This window comes from Triturus cristatus, chromosome 2_2 (genome assembly GCF_964204655.1).
Source record: "Triturus cristatus chromosome 2_2, aTriCri1.1, whole genome shotgun sequence".
Taxonomy (NCBI): Eukaryota; Metazoa; Chordata; class Amphibia; order Caudata; family Salamandridae; genus Triturus; species Triturus cristatus.
This window is the reverse complement of record NC_140582.1, coordinates 843108225-843127033: the sequence shown is the minus strand read 5'-3', so window position 1 is coordinate 843127033 and position 18809 is coordinate 843108225. Positions and strand designations below refer to the sequence as shown.

Below are 18809 nucleotides of genomic sequence, written 5' to 3'. Positions count from 1 at the left end.
CCGATTCGAAAAATGTTTTGGTATAAATAGTGGAATAAAAGCAAGTAGCGAGTCGTATCCACATCTGTTTGTGACAAAGTTAGTTGAAAATTCTTTGCCCCAAGTTAAGAATAGAGTATTGAAATTCGAGAGTACCTGGCAAGGTAACACTCCGTCACAAATGTTACAAATGCTACAGTACCATCACAATAGAATTAGAGAGGAACAAGAACATGAACAAAGACGCATGAAAGACACGAAAATGAAAATGCTAGTTTCCCAGACAGTTCCAGCTGACGGTCATAAAAAGGGTACGACACAGTCCAGTGTTTCAACAGGTCCTGTAAAAGGGACATGCAACTATTGTAAACAGCCAGGTCATTATGTACATGATTGTCCAGTTTTAAAACATAATATCGCCATAGGTAATACAAAAGAAAGACCACGGCCACTTAGACAGGATCAGAACCAACAAGGAGCTCCGCAGCACGCACAGTCCATGCCAGCTCCGCAACAGTCTCTGCCAGCTCCACCATCGCAGCCTATTGCTGCCACATAAACAACGACACGACAGATGTACCAGACCGCACAGTATGACTATCCTGATTATCAACGATACTCATGAAACAGCCTAGAGAGGGAAGTTGGCTTACCCCTTATTGAGGTCCCTGTAGATCAAGAAGGACCTTATGTACACAGTGAACTATTAGGCCAAGATAGAAAATTTTTACTTGATACAGGGGCAAGCCGAACAACAATAAAACGTAGTGAAGTTCCAGGGGCACCCCTCTCAGGCTCACAGAATATTTCCCTTGGCTTTTCAGGAAAACCTATCGTTAACGAAGTATCACAGCCTCTTCCCCTTACGATTGGTCCTTTGACACGAACTACAGATTTATTGCTTACTAAATCATGCCCAGAAAACTTGTTAGGTATAAAAACTTTGAAAGCTCTAGGAGCTATAATATGTTGTTCTTCGGAAGGAGTAAGATTGTTTTTACGAGATTTCAAAGGGCACTATGTGTCCCGAGACATGGATCACCGACTGCAGACTTTACCCACACATTTATGGGCACAAGGCCCTACAGATGTTGGTTGCATGAACATTACACCATATCGAGTCACACTAAAGGCAGGAGTGGTACTACCACGAATGCGACAATACAAGTTACCACCAGATGCTGTAGTGGCTTTACTGCAAATCATTGACGAACTTATTACCCAAGGAGTGGTTGTGGAAACAGACTCCAATGTATGTAATTCACCGATAATTCCGATTCTTAAACGAACTGATCCAAAGGCCCAGCCAGTATATCGATTGGTCATTGATCTGCGCGAATTAAATAAATGTATTGTACCACAATACCCCGTAGTTCCAGACATTTCTTCATTATTGACAGCTATTGATTCCGAAGCAACATTCTTTACTGTAATTGATCTCAAGAATGCCTTTTTCAGCGTCCCAATAGATCCGGAAAGCCAATACTTGTTCGGATTTAGTTTAAATGGACGAAGCTTTAAATTCACACGCGCACCCCAAGGATTCACAGAAAGCCCCAGCATCTATAGCCAAGCACTGAAACGAGAACTTGACAGTATACACATGCCAGTCAACACTGCCCTGCTTCAATATGTCGATGATCTGCTGATCACCGCTAGAAGCGAACCTGAATGTGAAAAAGCCTCACTGACGGTTTTACATTTTTTGGCCGAAAAGGGGCACAAGGTGTCCCCTTCTAAGCTGCAATTCTGTGTCCAGCGAGTTGTTTACCTTGGTCACTCGCTGTCCAAGGAGGGAAGGCAGCTTACACCAGATCGCATCCAGTTAATTGCTAACATGCCAATACCCAAGACACAAAAGGAGGTGCGGGCTTTTATAGGCCTCACTTCATATTGTAGGCAGTGGATCCCTCAGTATGCATTTCTAGCAAAACCACTCATTCAGTTGACAACACAGGAGGCAGCCACATCGACTGTCCTCCCTTGGACACAGGAACATACACAAGCTTTTGAAAGCCTAAAGAAAGCTTTATGTCAAGCACCCGTTTTAGCAACACCATGTTACTACAAACATTTTACACTCTTTGTTACAGAACGCGAAGGTACTGCTTTGTCAGTACTCACTCAGGAACAAGCAGGATCACACAAACCGTGTGCTTATTTTTCTAGTACATTAGATCCCGTAGCTCAGGCTCTGCCTGCGTGCCTGAAATCAGTGGCAGCAACAGCTTTAGCAATTAGACAAAGCGATGCCATAGTGTTAGGACACCAATTGACAGTACAAGTACCACATGCAGTAGAGGTTCTCTTGAACCGCACACAGACACAACACTTGACTATAGCACGACTCACTGGTTACGAATTAACATTGTTTCAGCCACATATAGAAATCAGACGTTGTAGTACATTGAATCCTGCCACACTGTTACCAGTAAACGGAACAGACCCACTTGCACATGATTGTATTGAAGTTATCACTATCACGACGAAACCTAGACAAGACTTGACAGACGTCCCATTGTCAGATCCAGACCTGACGTTGTATGTAGATGGGTCATGTATGAGAACAAGTACAGGAGAGTTAGTGGCCGCGTATGCAGTCACAACAGATACTGAAGTTATTGAAACAAATCGCATAAATACCTTGTCCGCTCAAGTAGCAGAGCTCGTCGCTCTGACACAAGCCTGTATTCAAGCTACGAATAAAAAAGTCAACATATATACTGATTCACGTTATGCATTCGGAGTTGTACATGACTTCGGCGTGCTGTGGCGAGAGAGAGGTTATTTAACTTCTCACGGTACCCACATTCAGCACGGACCCCTTATTCATGCCTTACTAGATGCAATACATCTACCCACTGCAATATCAATTATGAAATGTAAAGCTCATACGAAAGTTACTGATATCATTTCCCAAGGCAATGATTTAGCTGACAGAACAGCTAAACAGACTGCTCAAACCCACACGTCTGACATGACAAAGACAATAGTTCCGACACCAACACATTGCATGACGGTTAAGGATCCCGCTCTTGACGTAATTGACATACAGACACATGCTACACCAGATGAAATAAAGAAATGGACTGAATTAGGAGGGACCCAAACGGATCAAGGATGGATGACGAAGGAAAAATCTGTGTGGTTCCTTCCTGATTCAATGGTCCAAGTTATCATTAACACTGTACATAGTCCAGCGCACCTAGGAGAAAAAGCTATGCTAGACAGCATTCAACACATTTGGTTCAACAAACATTTACGAGCAGCAGCTAAACAAAAAGTCCGTACCTGTATGATCTGTTGTCAGTTTAACCCAGGTAAAAGCATTCCCGTAGAACAGGGTGGATTTCAGCCTCCTGATCACTCTTTTGAAGTCCTCCAGATGGATTATATCCAGATGGAACGATGTCGAGGATTCAAATATGTTCTCGTAGTTGTCTGTGCTCTTTCCCGTTGGACAGAGGCATACCCGGTTTCAGATTACACTGCCCCGACTACTGCCAAACAGTTGGTTCGAGAATTCTTCCCACGATACGGTTTACCACGTGTTGTCTACTCAGATAACGGCCAGCCGTTCTCCTCTGAACTAATGAAACACGTTTCACTTTTGTTAGGCTATCAGTGGAGATTTCACTGTGTCCGACACCCCGAGGCAGCAGGTCTCGTGGAACGACATAATCAAACTCTGAAAATTAGATTGTCCAAAATATGTAGAGAGAAAGGTGTCGACTGGGTAGTAGCCTTACCAGTTGCACTCTTTTACATGAGAATGGTAGCGCACTCTCGAACAGGGCTATCCCCTTATGAGGTGGTCTTTGGTAGACCACCAAATATGTGGGGGACGCCTATACCACGAAAAATAACTGATGTTGACTGTAACATGCTGACAGATTACTTGGCTTCCTTGATGTCTGCACTACAATCTTGTCGTTCACAGGTAGCTGCAGCCTTTCCCGACAACACCGAGGTGAAACCCCATGACGTAATTCCAGGGGATTTGGTGTTAGTGAGGAATTTTGACCGGAAGTCCCAGCTGGATCCTAGGTGGAGATCGCCTCAACTCGTACTGTTAACAACGAGGACAGCCGTGAAGATCGAAGGTCGAAAAGGCTGGATACATTCAAGTCATATCAAGAAATTTCATGGACTACCTTCCGATGTAAATGACACACCTTGCGTGTCTTCACCGATTGACTCAAAGCTTCCTTTGGTTGAACTGAATGACAAAGAACAATACAGACTAAAATTAAGGTCTACCAAGTCAGACAATTTGATTGTTTAAGTCCTCTTCAAGGTGAATCGGTCGAATTTGTCCCTGACATGAATCCCCTAGACCTGAATAGAGAAAGACACCGAAGGAAGCGAATGAAACAACATGCGTACTATAAATCACTGCGTAGTCATTGCACAGTGACGTTATTAATTTTGTTTTTCTTATGTCTTTTAATAATAGCTGCAAGTATATTGTTGCACATATATTATCCTATTTCTAAACATGTTCATAATGTTACTGCTGAACATTCTTTTAGTGAACTTCCCCCGCATGAGTTGTCATATAGATTTGCGCTGCGCAACAACACTTTTATTAGTATGTTACATCATTCCCATCAGGTTAGCAATGCTACAAATTGTTGGATATGTGGCCGATTCCCTCCCTATCAGAACTATAAAGGAATTCTGCCTCTCTTCCCATACCCGTTCACACACAATGGCTCCTGTTGAGCATGGTTTAGTCTAATTAATTCCCAAGATTCGAATTCCGCAGTTTATCAAGACAACTGGGTATGGGGAAACCTGAACTTAGTTTTACTTAAAGTCTGCTACCCTAACAAGGAGGGACTTCCCAAAAGAACAGGAACTGATCTAGAAAATGAAGTATATGGATTAGGTAATTTCACGCTTAATCTCATGATCCTGAATGTCGAATCCGAACCTGCACCAGTTTTGCCCGCTATGTCAGTATTTCCAGTTAAAGGTGAATTATGTATAAGAAAGAATGGCTCTCTACACATGGGCCACAGTAAATGCACCACTGTAATAGAATTCAGTGATCAAGGCAAGTCTACATTTAGAGCTTCTCGCCATTCCTACTTTGTATGTGGTCAGACTGCATATATACGTTTGCCTCTAGATTGGGATGGTACCTGCTACATTGGATTCCTTTTGCCACCTGTTTTCCTAGCTCCTCCTGATTATCATAGAAATACTCATTTAGTACACAATAGAGAACGGAGAGATCTCCCAATAGTCGATTACACTGAGACAGCATGGGAAAAATACACAGATTTCAATAAAGGTCTCTTTCCCTATATAGGTACAGTTACCAATAGTAAGCTGATACGTAGATTAATCAGAACCCTTGAAGCAGTAGTGAACGAAACTATTTCCGCCTTTGGCAATTTAACAGAAGAACAGTCTGCTATGCGGATTGTTGTGCTTCAAAATCGTCTTGTCCTTGACGTCATCCTGGCCGATAGGGGCGGAGCTTGTAGGGTCATCGGATCAAGCTGTTGCATTTTCATACCAGAAAATTCGCCATCTGTATATAAAGCCATAACTCGCCTTCATAAGATTGTAAGCCAGATACACCAGAATCCAGGCACCTGGACTTGGTCCAGTTGGTTTTGGAGTGTATTATCTACCTTTGGATGGAGGGTCCTATCCTTCCTAGGTATTGGCTTTCTCATACTATTCAGTTGCTGTTTATGCCTACAATGTGGACCAGCGATTTGTGGTCTGTGTGCCACCTCGTGTATCCCACATCCAAGTTTTCATTCAAGATTCCGGAAGAAGAAAGAAGAACAAATGATGCTATATGAACAGATCAACGGATTGATGAAGATTGATATCTCTTAAGGACAAGTAGGGGACAAGGAGGGAATGTGGAAATATGGATTTTTATGGTCAGTTATGTCCCCTATCTTGGACCCCAACGGTTTCATGTATAAACCATAAGTACATGTATGTTTCCTCCAGTTCCAGTTATGAAGACGCAAACACATGTGCGTCCATCGTCAACATGTCCTCTTTTAGATCCGCCATGAATGGGCCGGATATTCTATTCCTAAGTATGAAAGGCCACCGGCTTTATATGGTTCACTTATCCCATTTTACAGTTCAGACGAGTAGGCCCTGATTCTGCCATCAAGTCTTTTCTGCCTTCTGCCTCTGAAAGCTCCAGTCTGAGCTCGCATCTGTACCCATGAACTTTGTCCTACTCCCTGCGCGGCTAACGGTGCCTGACTCCAGCCTGTTGCCTGCCAAAAAAACTGTATTTCACCTTCAAGATTATCTGCTTTGCTCCGCTCCCTATCCAATACATTCCTGTCTAGTAGTTTAAGTAAACATTCTCCCAGCTACCGAGCAAAGGGCCCGGCTTCTCTGTCTTCATGCAAGTAATTAATAGCCCTATTACTATGGAAGATTTCTGCCCTCGCATCTAGTGTAGACACTTAGACGCTTGTACACGCACTAACGGACAGTATAGTCAGTATAGAATAAGATTCTATCCTAAGAGACCTTTCTTTTTGGATAACACAGTTCTTTAAACATAGGATATTAGATATGATTTGGGATTAGGTTGACATAACCCCAGACTTCTGTCTCCACATGTAGAGCTAAATGTCAAGTCCCCTTCATCCCCTAGTTACACGTCAATCACACGTCATGCTGCTGCGCGCGCATCTCTGCCAAGTATTTCTGCTGACATTGCGAAATTCTTTCATGGAACCACCCATTTAGGAAATCATACCTGATGACGTTCTTTAGTTACACCCACTTTAGTTACGCATGTATGTTCTTATCTTTGTTATCAACTGTTACGCCTCCGGCATCTGTTTCACTGTAATGCCTATTGTATATAAATGATTACTTGTCAATAAAGTGGGGTCCTTCACTTCCTGAACCTTCGTGGTGATGGAATATGGAGTCCTCAATTCGAATTGATTTTGGAATAAAGCCCGTTCCGAACCTCTAATACCACGGATTCTGCCTCTTATTTTACTGAGCTATTATTATAGATTTTCCGCATCAAATTAAGTCCCGGTAATTAAATTATTTACCACAATAGTCAGGTATCGCGTTCGGGATTTTCATATCAACACATATGAAAGAATGTCAATATTGTCCGTGTTTGCACTATATATAGGAACATATTTGATTTGTTTATGTGGAGAAATAACAGCTGTGAGGAACCGACATTCAAATTCTGTTTGAGATAATTGCATACGAAACTAAGTGGGCTGTATAGTGAAAAATGTGTTCTAAAAGTTTGCCTTGTTCTTTCAGACACATAGCATGTAATAAAATTCTATGTCGTTACAGATTTATTCAGAAACCAAAAGCTGCTGAAAGAATATAAAGATTTTCTTGGAGAAACTAAGGTAAGTTAGACAAGTCAATAATCTTTTTTTCTCCATGCAATTACTCCTTGCATTTTTAACCTCTGTGTTCATATGGGTATAAAGACTGCAAACTTTATAAATAAAATGCACAGAGGCTGAGAACCACCCTCCCCCTCCACGTACAGTTCCTATAAAAATGTATATTGTTGTTCAAAACACACAAACTCCATCTCCACTCCATTCTATAAACTTCACCAGCCCACAAGTTAGCCCCTTGCTTAAAGAGTACTAGGAGGTTTGAGTGTGGTGGGCTTCTACTGAATTCTTTTTTTTACTTGTATCTTTTTATTGAAGTTAAAAACATAGTAACTAACTAGAGGACCAATGTACTCAAACATGTAGCTATATTTTTAACTGTATGGAGGGCTCCCCCAAGCCTTCATACAATTACTACGTCTGAGCTCTCAATATTGTCAAGAGATACATTCTTACTAGTACCCTTCCCCTCCATCTCCTAAGCAGTTATGAACAGTCTCTCACAAACGTTCCTAACAAGGATAGTTTCAGGGCTCACAAACTAGTTTTAAGTTTATCATGAGAGATATTGTAGCAGTGGGGACCATATCTTCATGAATTTCCTTTTGTGTGATTAAGGTCTTCATTTTTCAAGGGGAAGTTTCTTAGTTCTCCTAGGAGTGTGAGTAGAAGGAACTGCCACAATTTATAAATCACTGTGCCAGGCCTGGAAAGTCTTTCTTTTTCCAGTATGTGGCTATCAAAGCCTCACTGCCCCGCATGTGCCAAAGCAGGATTTTCATTCTGAGTATATGATTCTAACAGTTCCCCTCATAAGGCCTACGATGGTCAAACCGGGTTCGTCCAACGGCTTCCTGCCCAAGACTTCTTTACAATGGCTTAACTCCTTCCAAAACTAGCGATTCCTGGACAGCCCCACCAACCACGCAACATGGTTGGTTCACTTTTCACTTTCCCAGCTCCAGGATTTCTCTGAAATATCAAGATACAGGCAATGCAGTTGGGTTGGGTGTAAGAACCCCTAGTACAGCACCTTGTATGTAGTCTCCCTGCGAGGAACGCTTCAGTAAGCTCTATTGTTAGTCAACCATACCTGGATTCAGTCTCCCTCTTGGAATTTCCCTATTAAGGTTTCCGGTCCCCTATACTTTAAATTCCCATATGCCCCCATCCAACACCTCTTGCAAAACCCAATGTCATATTGAAAGGACCGCATTCTGTCTTTTCCTTGGATGGCATAATCCTTTTTGCATTGTTTGAATAGTTGTATGTGAAGCCTGGATTTGTGTGTATTGGTGTGTTAAGGTTGGGAATGTGTTATTCCACTCTCTACAATGGCCCATATGTGTAAAGCCATGAAATATGTGGTAGTATCTGGGCAAGCTAGTCCTCTTTTGGGATAAAAGTAGTCTATCATTTACGCTCTCTTCCCTTCCCATACAAAGTGCATCATGTCTTTTTGGTGCAGTTTAAATTCTGCCTCCGGTATCGCTACTGGGAGGGTCTGAAAAAAGTAAAGTAGACGCCGCAGTGCATTCATTTTGAGTACATGGATCCTGCCTATACAGGATATGTGGAGGGAGTTTCACCTATGGAGGTCTGCCCCAGGTATGTTAGATACTTATAGCCTATCAGAAGAGACTAACTGCTATCGCCCAATCTATGTCCTCTCCCATTAGATTCAGGAGCTTATATTTCCCAAGGTTTATCCTGAGGCCTGATACTGTTTCAAAGCTAGCTAGAATGATTGTGGAAGAGGACAGTGGATAGTGGACATTCCTTCCTCATCCCTCTCTGAAATCTATAGGTCTGTGAGGGGGTGTCATTAACACTGTCCTTTACTTCCGCACTCTTATAGTTGGCAAGAATCTAGCCCAACATTTTGGGACTGAAATTCATCCAGTTCAAGAGTGCCTCCACGTACTTTCAACTCACCTGGTCAAATGCATTTTTGGCATCTAGGCTGAGTAGGAATGCCATGATTGTCTTATGTTTGGCCTTCTCTTTTAAGTGCATTATTATTCTTATGTTGATGCTTTCTTGTTTGTCTTCTATGAATCCTACCTGGTCGACACCTGTTAGCCCCGACATGAGCACAGACAATCTATCTGCCAGAATCATCATTAAGATCTTTAGGTTGAGATCAAACAATACAACCCGCCTATATGTGCACATTGCTTTGGGTATTTGCCTGGCTTGTGTATCGGGGAAATGTCTGCCGCTTGCATAGAAGAGGTGACTTCCGCACGACTATCAAAGGAATTATATAGCATTGTCAAAGGTATTACTAGTAGGGTGATGTAGGTCTTATAAAATTGTCCCATAGAGGTGTCAGGCCTTGTGACTTAGCTGAAGTCAACACTTTAAAAAAAATATATATTTGTGCTTTTAAAGTACAATACAAAACTAATGCATAATTCCAAATGCATGGCATCAGTGCAGTTAGCAAATCACTTAATATCACAATAGTGAGATGACATCATCACAACAACCTGAGCTCATATAAACCAAGAATTATAAACCTGGCAGAACAGGTGATGGTTTACGGGCGAGGGTGAATAGGGTAGCATGGCAATTACAGTCAGGACATTAGTCATCCGTACGTGACAGCAGATACGATGTGAGCGGTCTCCAGATGGCTCGAGGTTTGGAAGCAGATGGTAACTTCTCAGCGTAGCAGGTGAACTGGTCTCGGCAATACACCAAGTTCTGTATCCACAATTCAGTTGTAGGTGCTATTCGACTTTCCCAACAGAGAGAGATCCTGCGTTTAGCTATTAGCAATGCGATCTGCATAAGTTTTCTGTTAGAAGACTTTACCTTTGCCCCCACTCCCAGCAGACACCGCTTCGGATGCCAGACAAGAGGCTCAACAATCATCAGACCAAGTATACGCACAACTTCACCCCAATAGTCAAGTATTTTAGGACACTCCCAAGCCAGGTGATAGAACCCCGCTCCAGGTGCACCACAGCGTCTACAGGTATCGGATTGTCAGAGCCCAAATTTAAACAGCTGTGCCGGTGTATAGTACAACTGATGAAAGTATTTAAAATGCACCAGTCGTAGGTTGCCATTAGACGTCAGTTGTCCCGTCAAGTGGCAGCTATCCAACCAGTCGTCCTCTGGTTCGGGGAGTACAGTATTCCAGTTACCCAGAGCAACAGGTGCCACAGGCGCCATATCACGCTGGGAAACGCTGTAAAGTCTCGCAACCAGCTTGGTTCTGGATGTAGCCGTGTATAGGAGTTGCAGTGCCTCAAGAGTCGGCGGTTCAGAAGGGAAATGCGGATTAAGCACACGCATGGCAGACCGCAACCTAGTATATATAAAGATCTGCATGGCAGAAACCGCACCCCGGGCAGCTTGCTCTACCGAGGTTATGAACCTGCCTCCAGGGAACACATCTGCCATAATGGAGAGCCCCATCCCCGCAAGTGTCCTTAGCGCACCCGATTCTTGGGTTACCGAGAGGTCAGAATGGTGGAGTAGGGGCATGTTTGGGGCATATAGTGGTAGTTTGTGCGCCTGTTGTCCTAGCGCTCGCCAAGCGTGAGACGTAATTTGAACCGTATCAAATTCTCCCCTCAAACACCGTGTGGGAGTTGACAATCATGACCTTAAGAGGTATAGGATGCACAGCACCCGCCTCTACCGCCACATGTGGGATGTAGGCCGGGTCACGCTGCCAGTAAGAGGCATAATGCGCTTGTGCACAGAGGTAATGAAGATAGAGATCTGGGGCTGCGAACCCGCCCTGTTCATACGGTAAGGTGAGTGTTTCCCACTTAAGCCGGGACTTTTTCCCACCCCAAGCTAAGGTAATCGGGAGGGAGCGAAGAGTATCAAAAAAATGTCTGGTCAGACGTACCGGGATATTTAAAAAGAGATATAAAAAGCGTGGGAGCACTACCATCTTCATTAAGGCTACCCGGTCTGGGAAGGACAGGGGCAATTTAATCCAACGATGCACCTGCTCCTCCAAGCGCGTGATGGCAGTGCCAAAGTTATCTTGAATGACCGTCTGCTGGTCCCTATGTAGCCAGATCCCTAAGTACTTGACCGCATCTTAGCACCACGTTAAGGGGTATTCCAAGTCAAAGGGGTGAGTACTGTCAGTAAGAGCTAATATGGTGGACTTGGACCAGTTGATGCCAAGGCCTGAGAAGCGTTCAAACCGAAGGTGTTCACGCATGAGTGGCGACAGAAACTGCGCTGGTTCGCAAATATATAGCACCATGTTATCGGCATACATGGACACTGCAAGTGGGCGCTGATAGAATCTCAGGGCAGATGCAGCATGCCTCTGCCGTAGTATACACGCCAAGGGCTCTAACACAAGCGCAAATAGCAGTGCCGATAGCGGGCAGCCCTGCCGAGTGCCAGGGTGGATGGAAAACTTGTCCGAGAGGTGTCCATTAATTCGAACTCTAGCTTCTGGCCTAGTGTACAACAGCCGATTGCTGCGATTGCTTTCAAAATAAATAAATTGAAAAAGAAATGCAGCTGCACACTTTTTTTTCTATTTCTTTACATTTGTTACAATTGCGGCACCCACACTTTAGCTTAAAATGTTGAAGGCTAAAGCGCAGGTGCCACAATTGTAACAAAAGTAAACAAATACAAAAAAAAAGCATGCAGCTGACATTTCTTTTCCATTTTACATTTGTAGCAAGGCGGCACCCGCGCTTTAGTTTTAAACATCTTAAGATGAAGCGTGGGTACTGCGTTTGCTTCCAAAGTCAATAAATAAAAAAATTAATGCGGCTGCACTCCTTTTTTTTCTTTTTCTTCACTTTTGTTTTTTGTTACAATCGTGGCACCCGTGCTCTAGCTTTAAAGTGTAGGTGCCGTGATTGCTTCAAAAGTAAAGAAATAGAAAAACAACCAGTTGTATTACAACATTTCTTGCATTACTAAAAGTTTGAGCTATAGGCGTTGCATTATTAATAGTAATACCAATAGCTCAAACTTTCAGTAATGCGAGACCTATTGCATTGCAAAAGCTTGTTTAACAACTATGGGTGCTCAGCAGAGTCACTGATTGCTAATAATATTAAAGAATACATTTAGTAACCCAGGCGAATCAAGTTTAATATTGGTGGAATTGTACTTATTTCAGAGATAAGTCTAAATCTGAATTTTGATGGAGGCCCCATATCCAGCTTCTGAACAAAAAAATCACTCTTCACCTCTTTTTGTTTCATCATTTCACATGACTAAAGTTGCATATCAAATGGTATTTTCTATTACAAAGCAGTTTTGAAGGCAATATTATTTATGAAAACTCAGAAGTGGGGTAAAAACTGACGAGGTGGTATAATTAAACCGGTCCAAAGCTATGTTATTAAAGTATTTATAGTGTGATCATCCGGATCATAAACAGCAACACCTAATACAGCTTTTATCGCCTCTGAAATGCCCATAACTTACACCTTTCAGCTGTTAAAAGGTGAACAATGCAGTACAAATGTGACAAACTTCATCCAAGAACTGTGACAGTGAAAGCGCCCAAACTCTGAGAGAACCAGTTCTCTTACTTTGCTGCCAGAGAGGTTTACATAGACATGGAGCAAAGAAAATGTGATGGGTCATTGCATGAATACAAGGCACAGAGGCTGCGTGACACTAGTGGCGAAGGTTATGCCATAAAAAATGGACATGTTTTCTTACTCGTATGTGGTTAACTTTCATTATTGTAAGAGGCTCTTCTTTTTTCTTTCAGCCACGTTCAAGCACAGCTTCAACATTTATGAAGGGCCCAGGCAAGGTTGTGATGGTTGCTATATGCATGTAAGTATGAAGCAGATGTGTGTTTGTAACGTTCCATTTTTAGCTGGTAATGTGAAAGGGTAGGAGGAATGAGGAGCTAAGTAGCCGAGTAAGTAAAACATCTTTTTTAGACAAGATGTGAGTGCTGCCGTGAGTTATGTTGATCATTAAATAGATTTAAACAAATAGAGCGAGGATCAAAGAGCTCGTCCTTCTCCCCTATATGATCAACTTCAACAATGACGGGCTCGAGAAATTCAAACTCTAAATAGAACCAATTGGGTTATAACCTGGGTTAGCTACGTATACCTGCTCCCGATTACTGTGATGATGCAGCTCTCTACTATTTAGTAGTCTAAACAGGTTTGATGTTGAATGATTGCATCTTATTTTAAATTGCAGATATTCACAAATCTTATGTTGATTGCAATAATGTATTACAGGGACAACTGCCTACGGTCTTACACTGTATTCATGTTTAACAGATACGCAGTATGTTTCCGAAATAAACATATTTATAAAACTAATGCTGCAGTAGTTGTTGATTTCAGTTCATCGAACCATTTTGTTGTTCTTCTTACTGCTGCATATTTGTACATTGTAATACTTTTATTGAAAATTAGGTGAGCATTCACAATTGTCTTTGCAATCTATCACTGTAATGCAAAGATATATAGTAAACCACTGTAGCTCTGGGATGAAATGTAAGTGGCTTTTGTTAAGTCTCTCTGCTTTTCAGCTTGGTTTGTGCTTTACAAATACTGTATACTTTCCTAAAGGGAACTAGTTTACTTTCTGACTGAAAGATTGGTTTAACTTCTTATATCTACCACCCATGAGCCCCACTTTTGTTCTCCTTCATGCATTTCCCTACTCAGTCACAAGGCTGGCATCCTTAATCACCTCCACGCTGCTAGATTCAAACTACTTCTGCTATCTGCACCAAGGAACCTAGTGCACATAAAATGTAACAGCATAGCATGACATCTAGAAGATTCACTCACACCTTCCCTTTAATCTGTCAAATCGCTGATCAACTCTTTGAGTACTGATTATTTTTTTTTTTTTTTAATATCTGTATTGCATTTTTATCTTTCCTTATTCCACATAATCCAAACATTGGTACAAGTCGCACTTATAACAAGACCAGTAGTACAAAGTCACCGTTTACACAGTTCAGAACATTTGCATCTTACAGTTATAGCTTGGTGTACATCGGCATTTTAGTAGTTGATGTGCATTTGCAGATCAGCAAGGGCATCAATAGCCCACGAATACCATCACCTCTGACTGGAGAGCGGGACATGTCTGTCATGCGTGCCTTTTCCCACCTGTGGTTATCAATATGCAAGTTTATCAATAGAAACAGAAGTGTGCAGCCCATATGTGGTTCAGCTGTAGGATCACAAAACACAATATTGCTTGGGCAGGAGAAGCGTGTATCATAACTGACTCCAATATATCCATATTTTAAACATTTTAACCACAATTAACAACAAAAAATCAAAAAGAAAAGGGAGATATCCAATGTTGAGAGGAATACGTATCTAGTATATTAGGTGCCTTTCGAGTTCAGCCATGTCTAGACTTGTGGGTTTGTATTGGATGCGAGCTGCTTTTCCTGAACCATATATAGTCGCATGGCCAGCAGGGCATCTTGTATCTAAAGTCGTGTTTATGAAGTGCCATGATGGAATGTGTGGTCATTGCCCATCCCGACAGCGGTGGCTGTGGTGTTTCGTAGTTTCAGAGTGTCTATTGTAACCAGACGACATGCTAGTCACTATCTCCTGTTCGTTGCGTAGGGGATGTATGTGGTGTGGCATTAGTGTGTGTAAGGGCTTTGAGGATATCATGCCAGGCCTGTGCGATGGGATACTTAGGTAACCCTGCTGTTTCTTCCCTATGTAAAATAGTGCTCTTCGCCTGTGGCTAGATCTCTAGGGATTTTAACCAGTGGGGCACTTCCGGTGGGTCCTTGTGCTTCCACCTCTTGGTTATCAATCGTTTTGCGGTTATTAGGCCTAGGTCACGGAATCTAGAGCTTACTTTATTAGTTTTTGTTCGTTTGTAAAACCCCAGAATACAGACCTCCCATGTGTTGGGTACCTCGGTGTTAGTGCTGTCGTAAGTGTCTCTGTTACCGCGCGCCAGTAGGATAGAAGTGAGGGGCAAAACCACAGCATATGTAGAAGGTCAGCGCCTAGTAGTTGACATCGCGGACAATCGGAGGTGTTAATGTTAAAGTATTTGTTGATCTTATCAGGTGAGAGGTACGCTGTACGTAAAATATATGTTTGTATACGTTTAAACCGTGAATTGTGTGGTATATGTGTGGCACCGGCTAAAACACATTCCCATTCCTTGTCAGTCCATGGTCAGCCTCTGTCCTCAGTCCAACGTGCACGGAGTCTCTGTGGTGATTTCAATACATGAGTAAGTAAGGCCTGCACTAGCCAGTGGATCACGTGTGACCCCTCCCCCATCACATGCAGATATTGCAACAGCTGATGGGTCGGTGGTTCATTTGTCAAGTCTCCCCATGCCGATGTCAGCACCCGTATGATGGCTGCATGTAGAAGGAACTGGCCTGCCGGTAAGCCGCTGTCTGCCGTTAGGGTTGCGAAAGGCATAAGGGCACCGTCTGCGTATAGGTCTCCTAACGTCTCCACTTCCGCTGCAGTCCAGGGTGCCGGCACTATGTCGGTCACAGAGTCTCTGCCTCTGGGTGTCCCAATAAGTGGCAGTGTTGGGGCATATGGGATCATGTCTTTTGTGAGCTGAAGGCTCCTCCGGTAGCATCTAGGGGAGTTTCGCTAGTGGGTGAAACAAGCTATAGATTTGAGTCTGCGTCCATGTCGATGACTCGGTCACCGTGTCCGCCAGATTCTTGCCACTCAGCCACCTTGTGACCCATCGTAGTTGCGCAGCTAAATAATATAGTTCCAAAAGTGGGACTGCCAAGCCTCCGCTCTTCGGTGGTGTGTACAATTTCTGTAGTGCTATCCTGGGTCGCCCCGCATTCTAGAGTAGACCTCTCTTTTTTTAAACCGTTTATTACATGTTAAAAAGGTTACAGGTAGGGGCCTACAACCATCCGGCCGGCCGCTAGAGTGGCAGAAGCATATGACATTCCTACAGTAAGAGTCTCTTGGCGGTGCAGATCGGTAAATCAGGAGATATCAATAGCGCAGGTCACATAACCCCAAGCCCACAATACGGTTTCCTTTTTTTTTCAAAACAGAACACAAAAAACCACACCCGCAAGGCAATCCGCAATCCAAAGTGACGGCACGTGCTCCTTAAGTGGGGGATCCCAACCAGCAGCCAAACTCTGAAGAGGGGGATGGGAATAGATCAGGGACAGGGGAACCACATGCCCGCGGCTGGGGGAGGGGGTCAGCTAGGGGGACGGAGCTGGTGAGGCGGCCAGTGGCAGTGGCGGCTCACAAATGCCCCCGCGGTAGGCGTTCCAGGGGCCCCAGATTTTCACCCACGCCCCAGGCTTACCCCTCGCCACATACACTACCTTTTCACGAAACATACACCAATCCATATGTTCTTTCCAGGCCAACACCGCCGGGGGCCTCTGGGATCCCCACAATTGAGCAATGTCACGCTTAGCTATCATGTATCCCAGAGTCACCCACCGCTTCTGCGGGACCGAATAATCATTTGGTTCCCACACATTCAGCAAGCATCTCCTCGCTTCAGGCAACAGCGCGACACGCGTAACCACACGCAGGACCTCATGCACACCACGCCAGAATCGCTCCACCTTTGGGCACTCCCACAGAATATGCATGAAAGTTGCCAAAGCACCACAGCCACGCTTACACAATCCGTCACCAGCAAAACCCATACGTAGAAGCCTTGGCCCCGTCACGTAAACCCGGTGGAGGATCTTAAGCTGGACGAAGCGAAGGCGAGCCGGGATGGCCACCTCCTTCGGAGAGGCCACCGCGGAGATCCAGTCCTCGTCGTCCAGTTCCAACCCGTCGGCAACCCAGGCCTCGCGGAGACTAGTCAGCAGGCACGATCTGTCGTTGATCAGCTTTTTATATATAAGGGAGATCGTGCTGTCTGGGACATGGCCATCCAGCACTCGGTCCTCCAGGGGGGAAGACTCCGGAATGGACGCGACATCCGGGAAGACGGAGCCCAGCGCATGGCGGACTTGCAAGTACCGAAAGTACTCACTGCCCTGCAGCTGAAACTCCGTCTGCAGCGTCTCAAAAGTTTTGAATCCCCCCCTCGTCCAGAGATCTCCCACTGTGCTGATTCCGATCGTGTCCCACTTCTCGAAGCCCTTCGATGTCCACAGGGAGCCCAACCTCTCAGACGCATATAGCGGTGTCGCCCGGGTCAAACGGTCCTTCCACCCCATCGCTGCATTAGCCGCGTGCCAGACACGCACCATGACACGCGTCGGTCCCGTCAGACGGGAGCCGGGCGCGCCAGAGTAGAGCGCTCGATTGTAGTCGCCACCGGGCAGGAGCATCTTGTCCATTTCAAATGCCGGGTTCAAGGCGGGCCCGTAAAGGCCATGATTAATTGCAGCTAGCTGGGAGGCCCAGTAATACCGTTTAATGTCCGGGAGGGCAACCCCCCCATCGTACCACGGGAGCGTCAATTTAGCCAGAGCAATACGCGGCCTCCCGTCCCAGAACAGGCGCCGCTGCAGGCTCTCCACCTCACGGAAGTAGCGCGCCGGAACCAAGTCCATAGTGTTCTGAAGCGCATACAGAAAGCGCGGCAAGGACATCATCTTAAACAAGGCCGCTCGGCCAAGCGGCGAAAGCGGAAGACGCCGCCAGCGCGCAACGTCCTCCCGCAAGCGCTGGAGGGGGGGTAGTAAGTTCCGCTCGTAGCGGGCCTCCGGGTCAAGAGTAATATATATACCCAGGTACCGGAACCCCTGGGAGGCAATCTGGATCGGGCAGTCCCGTGGTAGGGCCGGAGCCTCCCCGGAGAGCACATACACGCAGGATTTCGCCCAGTTGATGACAAGGCCTGAGTTACGACCGAAGGAGCGCAAAACATCAACCAGGACAATCAGCGAGTTACGCGGGGAGGCGAGATACAAAAGGATATCATCGGCGTAGAGGGAGACGCGGTCCTCATGCTCGGGGGTCCAGCGGAGACCACGGATGGAGGGGTGCCACCGCAGCCACTCCGCCAAGGGCTCCAAGGCCAATGCAAACAGGAGCGGTGACAAGGGGCAACCCTGACGCGTGCCCCGCCCCAGCGCAAAGGGGGCCGAGACTCGCCCATTCACCACCACCTGCGCCAATGGGCCCGAATACAACAATTTGACCCAGCTAATGAAACCCGGTCCAAATCCAAATTTCGCCAGCATCGCCCAGATGTATGGCCATTCAAGCGTGTCAAACGCCATGGTGGCGTCTAAGGACGCCAAGATGGCCGGCTCCCGCACAAACGGGACACGCGCGAGCACCCCATGCAAGCGTCGCAGATTAAGAGCCGTGTTGCGATGGGGTATAAAGCCAGATTGGTCTTGGTGGACCAAATCGCCCACCACGCCAACCAGCCGGTTGGCCAGTACTTTGGCGAGGATTTTGGGCTCCGCGTTCAAGAGCGAGATAGGCCTATAGGATGTAACCCGCTCACGGGGTCTCCCCTCCTTGTGGATCACCACGATTGTGGCCAGACGCT

At 45.1% G+C, this 18809-nt stretch overlaps 1 protein-coding gene across 4 annotated transcripts in view; it reads left to right on the top strand.

The window, feature by feature from the left end:
• Window positions 1-18809, top strand: part of SLC30A9 (solute carrier family 30 member 9) — an 800207-nt gene that overhangs the window by 221575 nt on the left and 559823 nt on the right. For all 4 annotated transcript variants that reach the window (XR_014978192.1, XR_014978191.1, XM_085642175.1 and 1 more), the window contains exons 7-8: window positions 7306-7364; window positions 13087-13154. Coding sequence is in view for 2 of the 4 variants with exons in the window: in XM_085642175.1 (XP_085498301.1) it covers window positions 7306-7364; window positions 13087-13154 (127 nt within the window). In the remaining 2 variants the exon portion in view is untranslated. The remainder of the gene's footprint in view (window positions 1-7305; window positions 7365-13086; window positions 13155-18809) is intronic.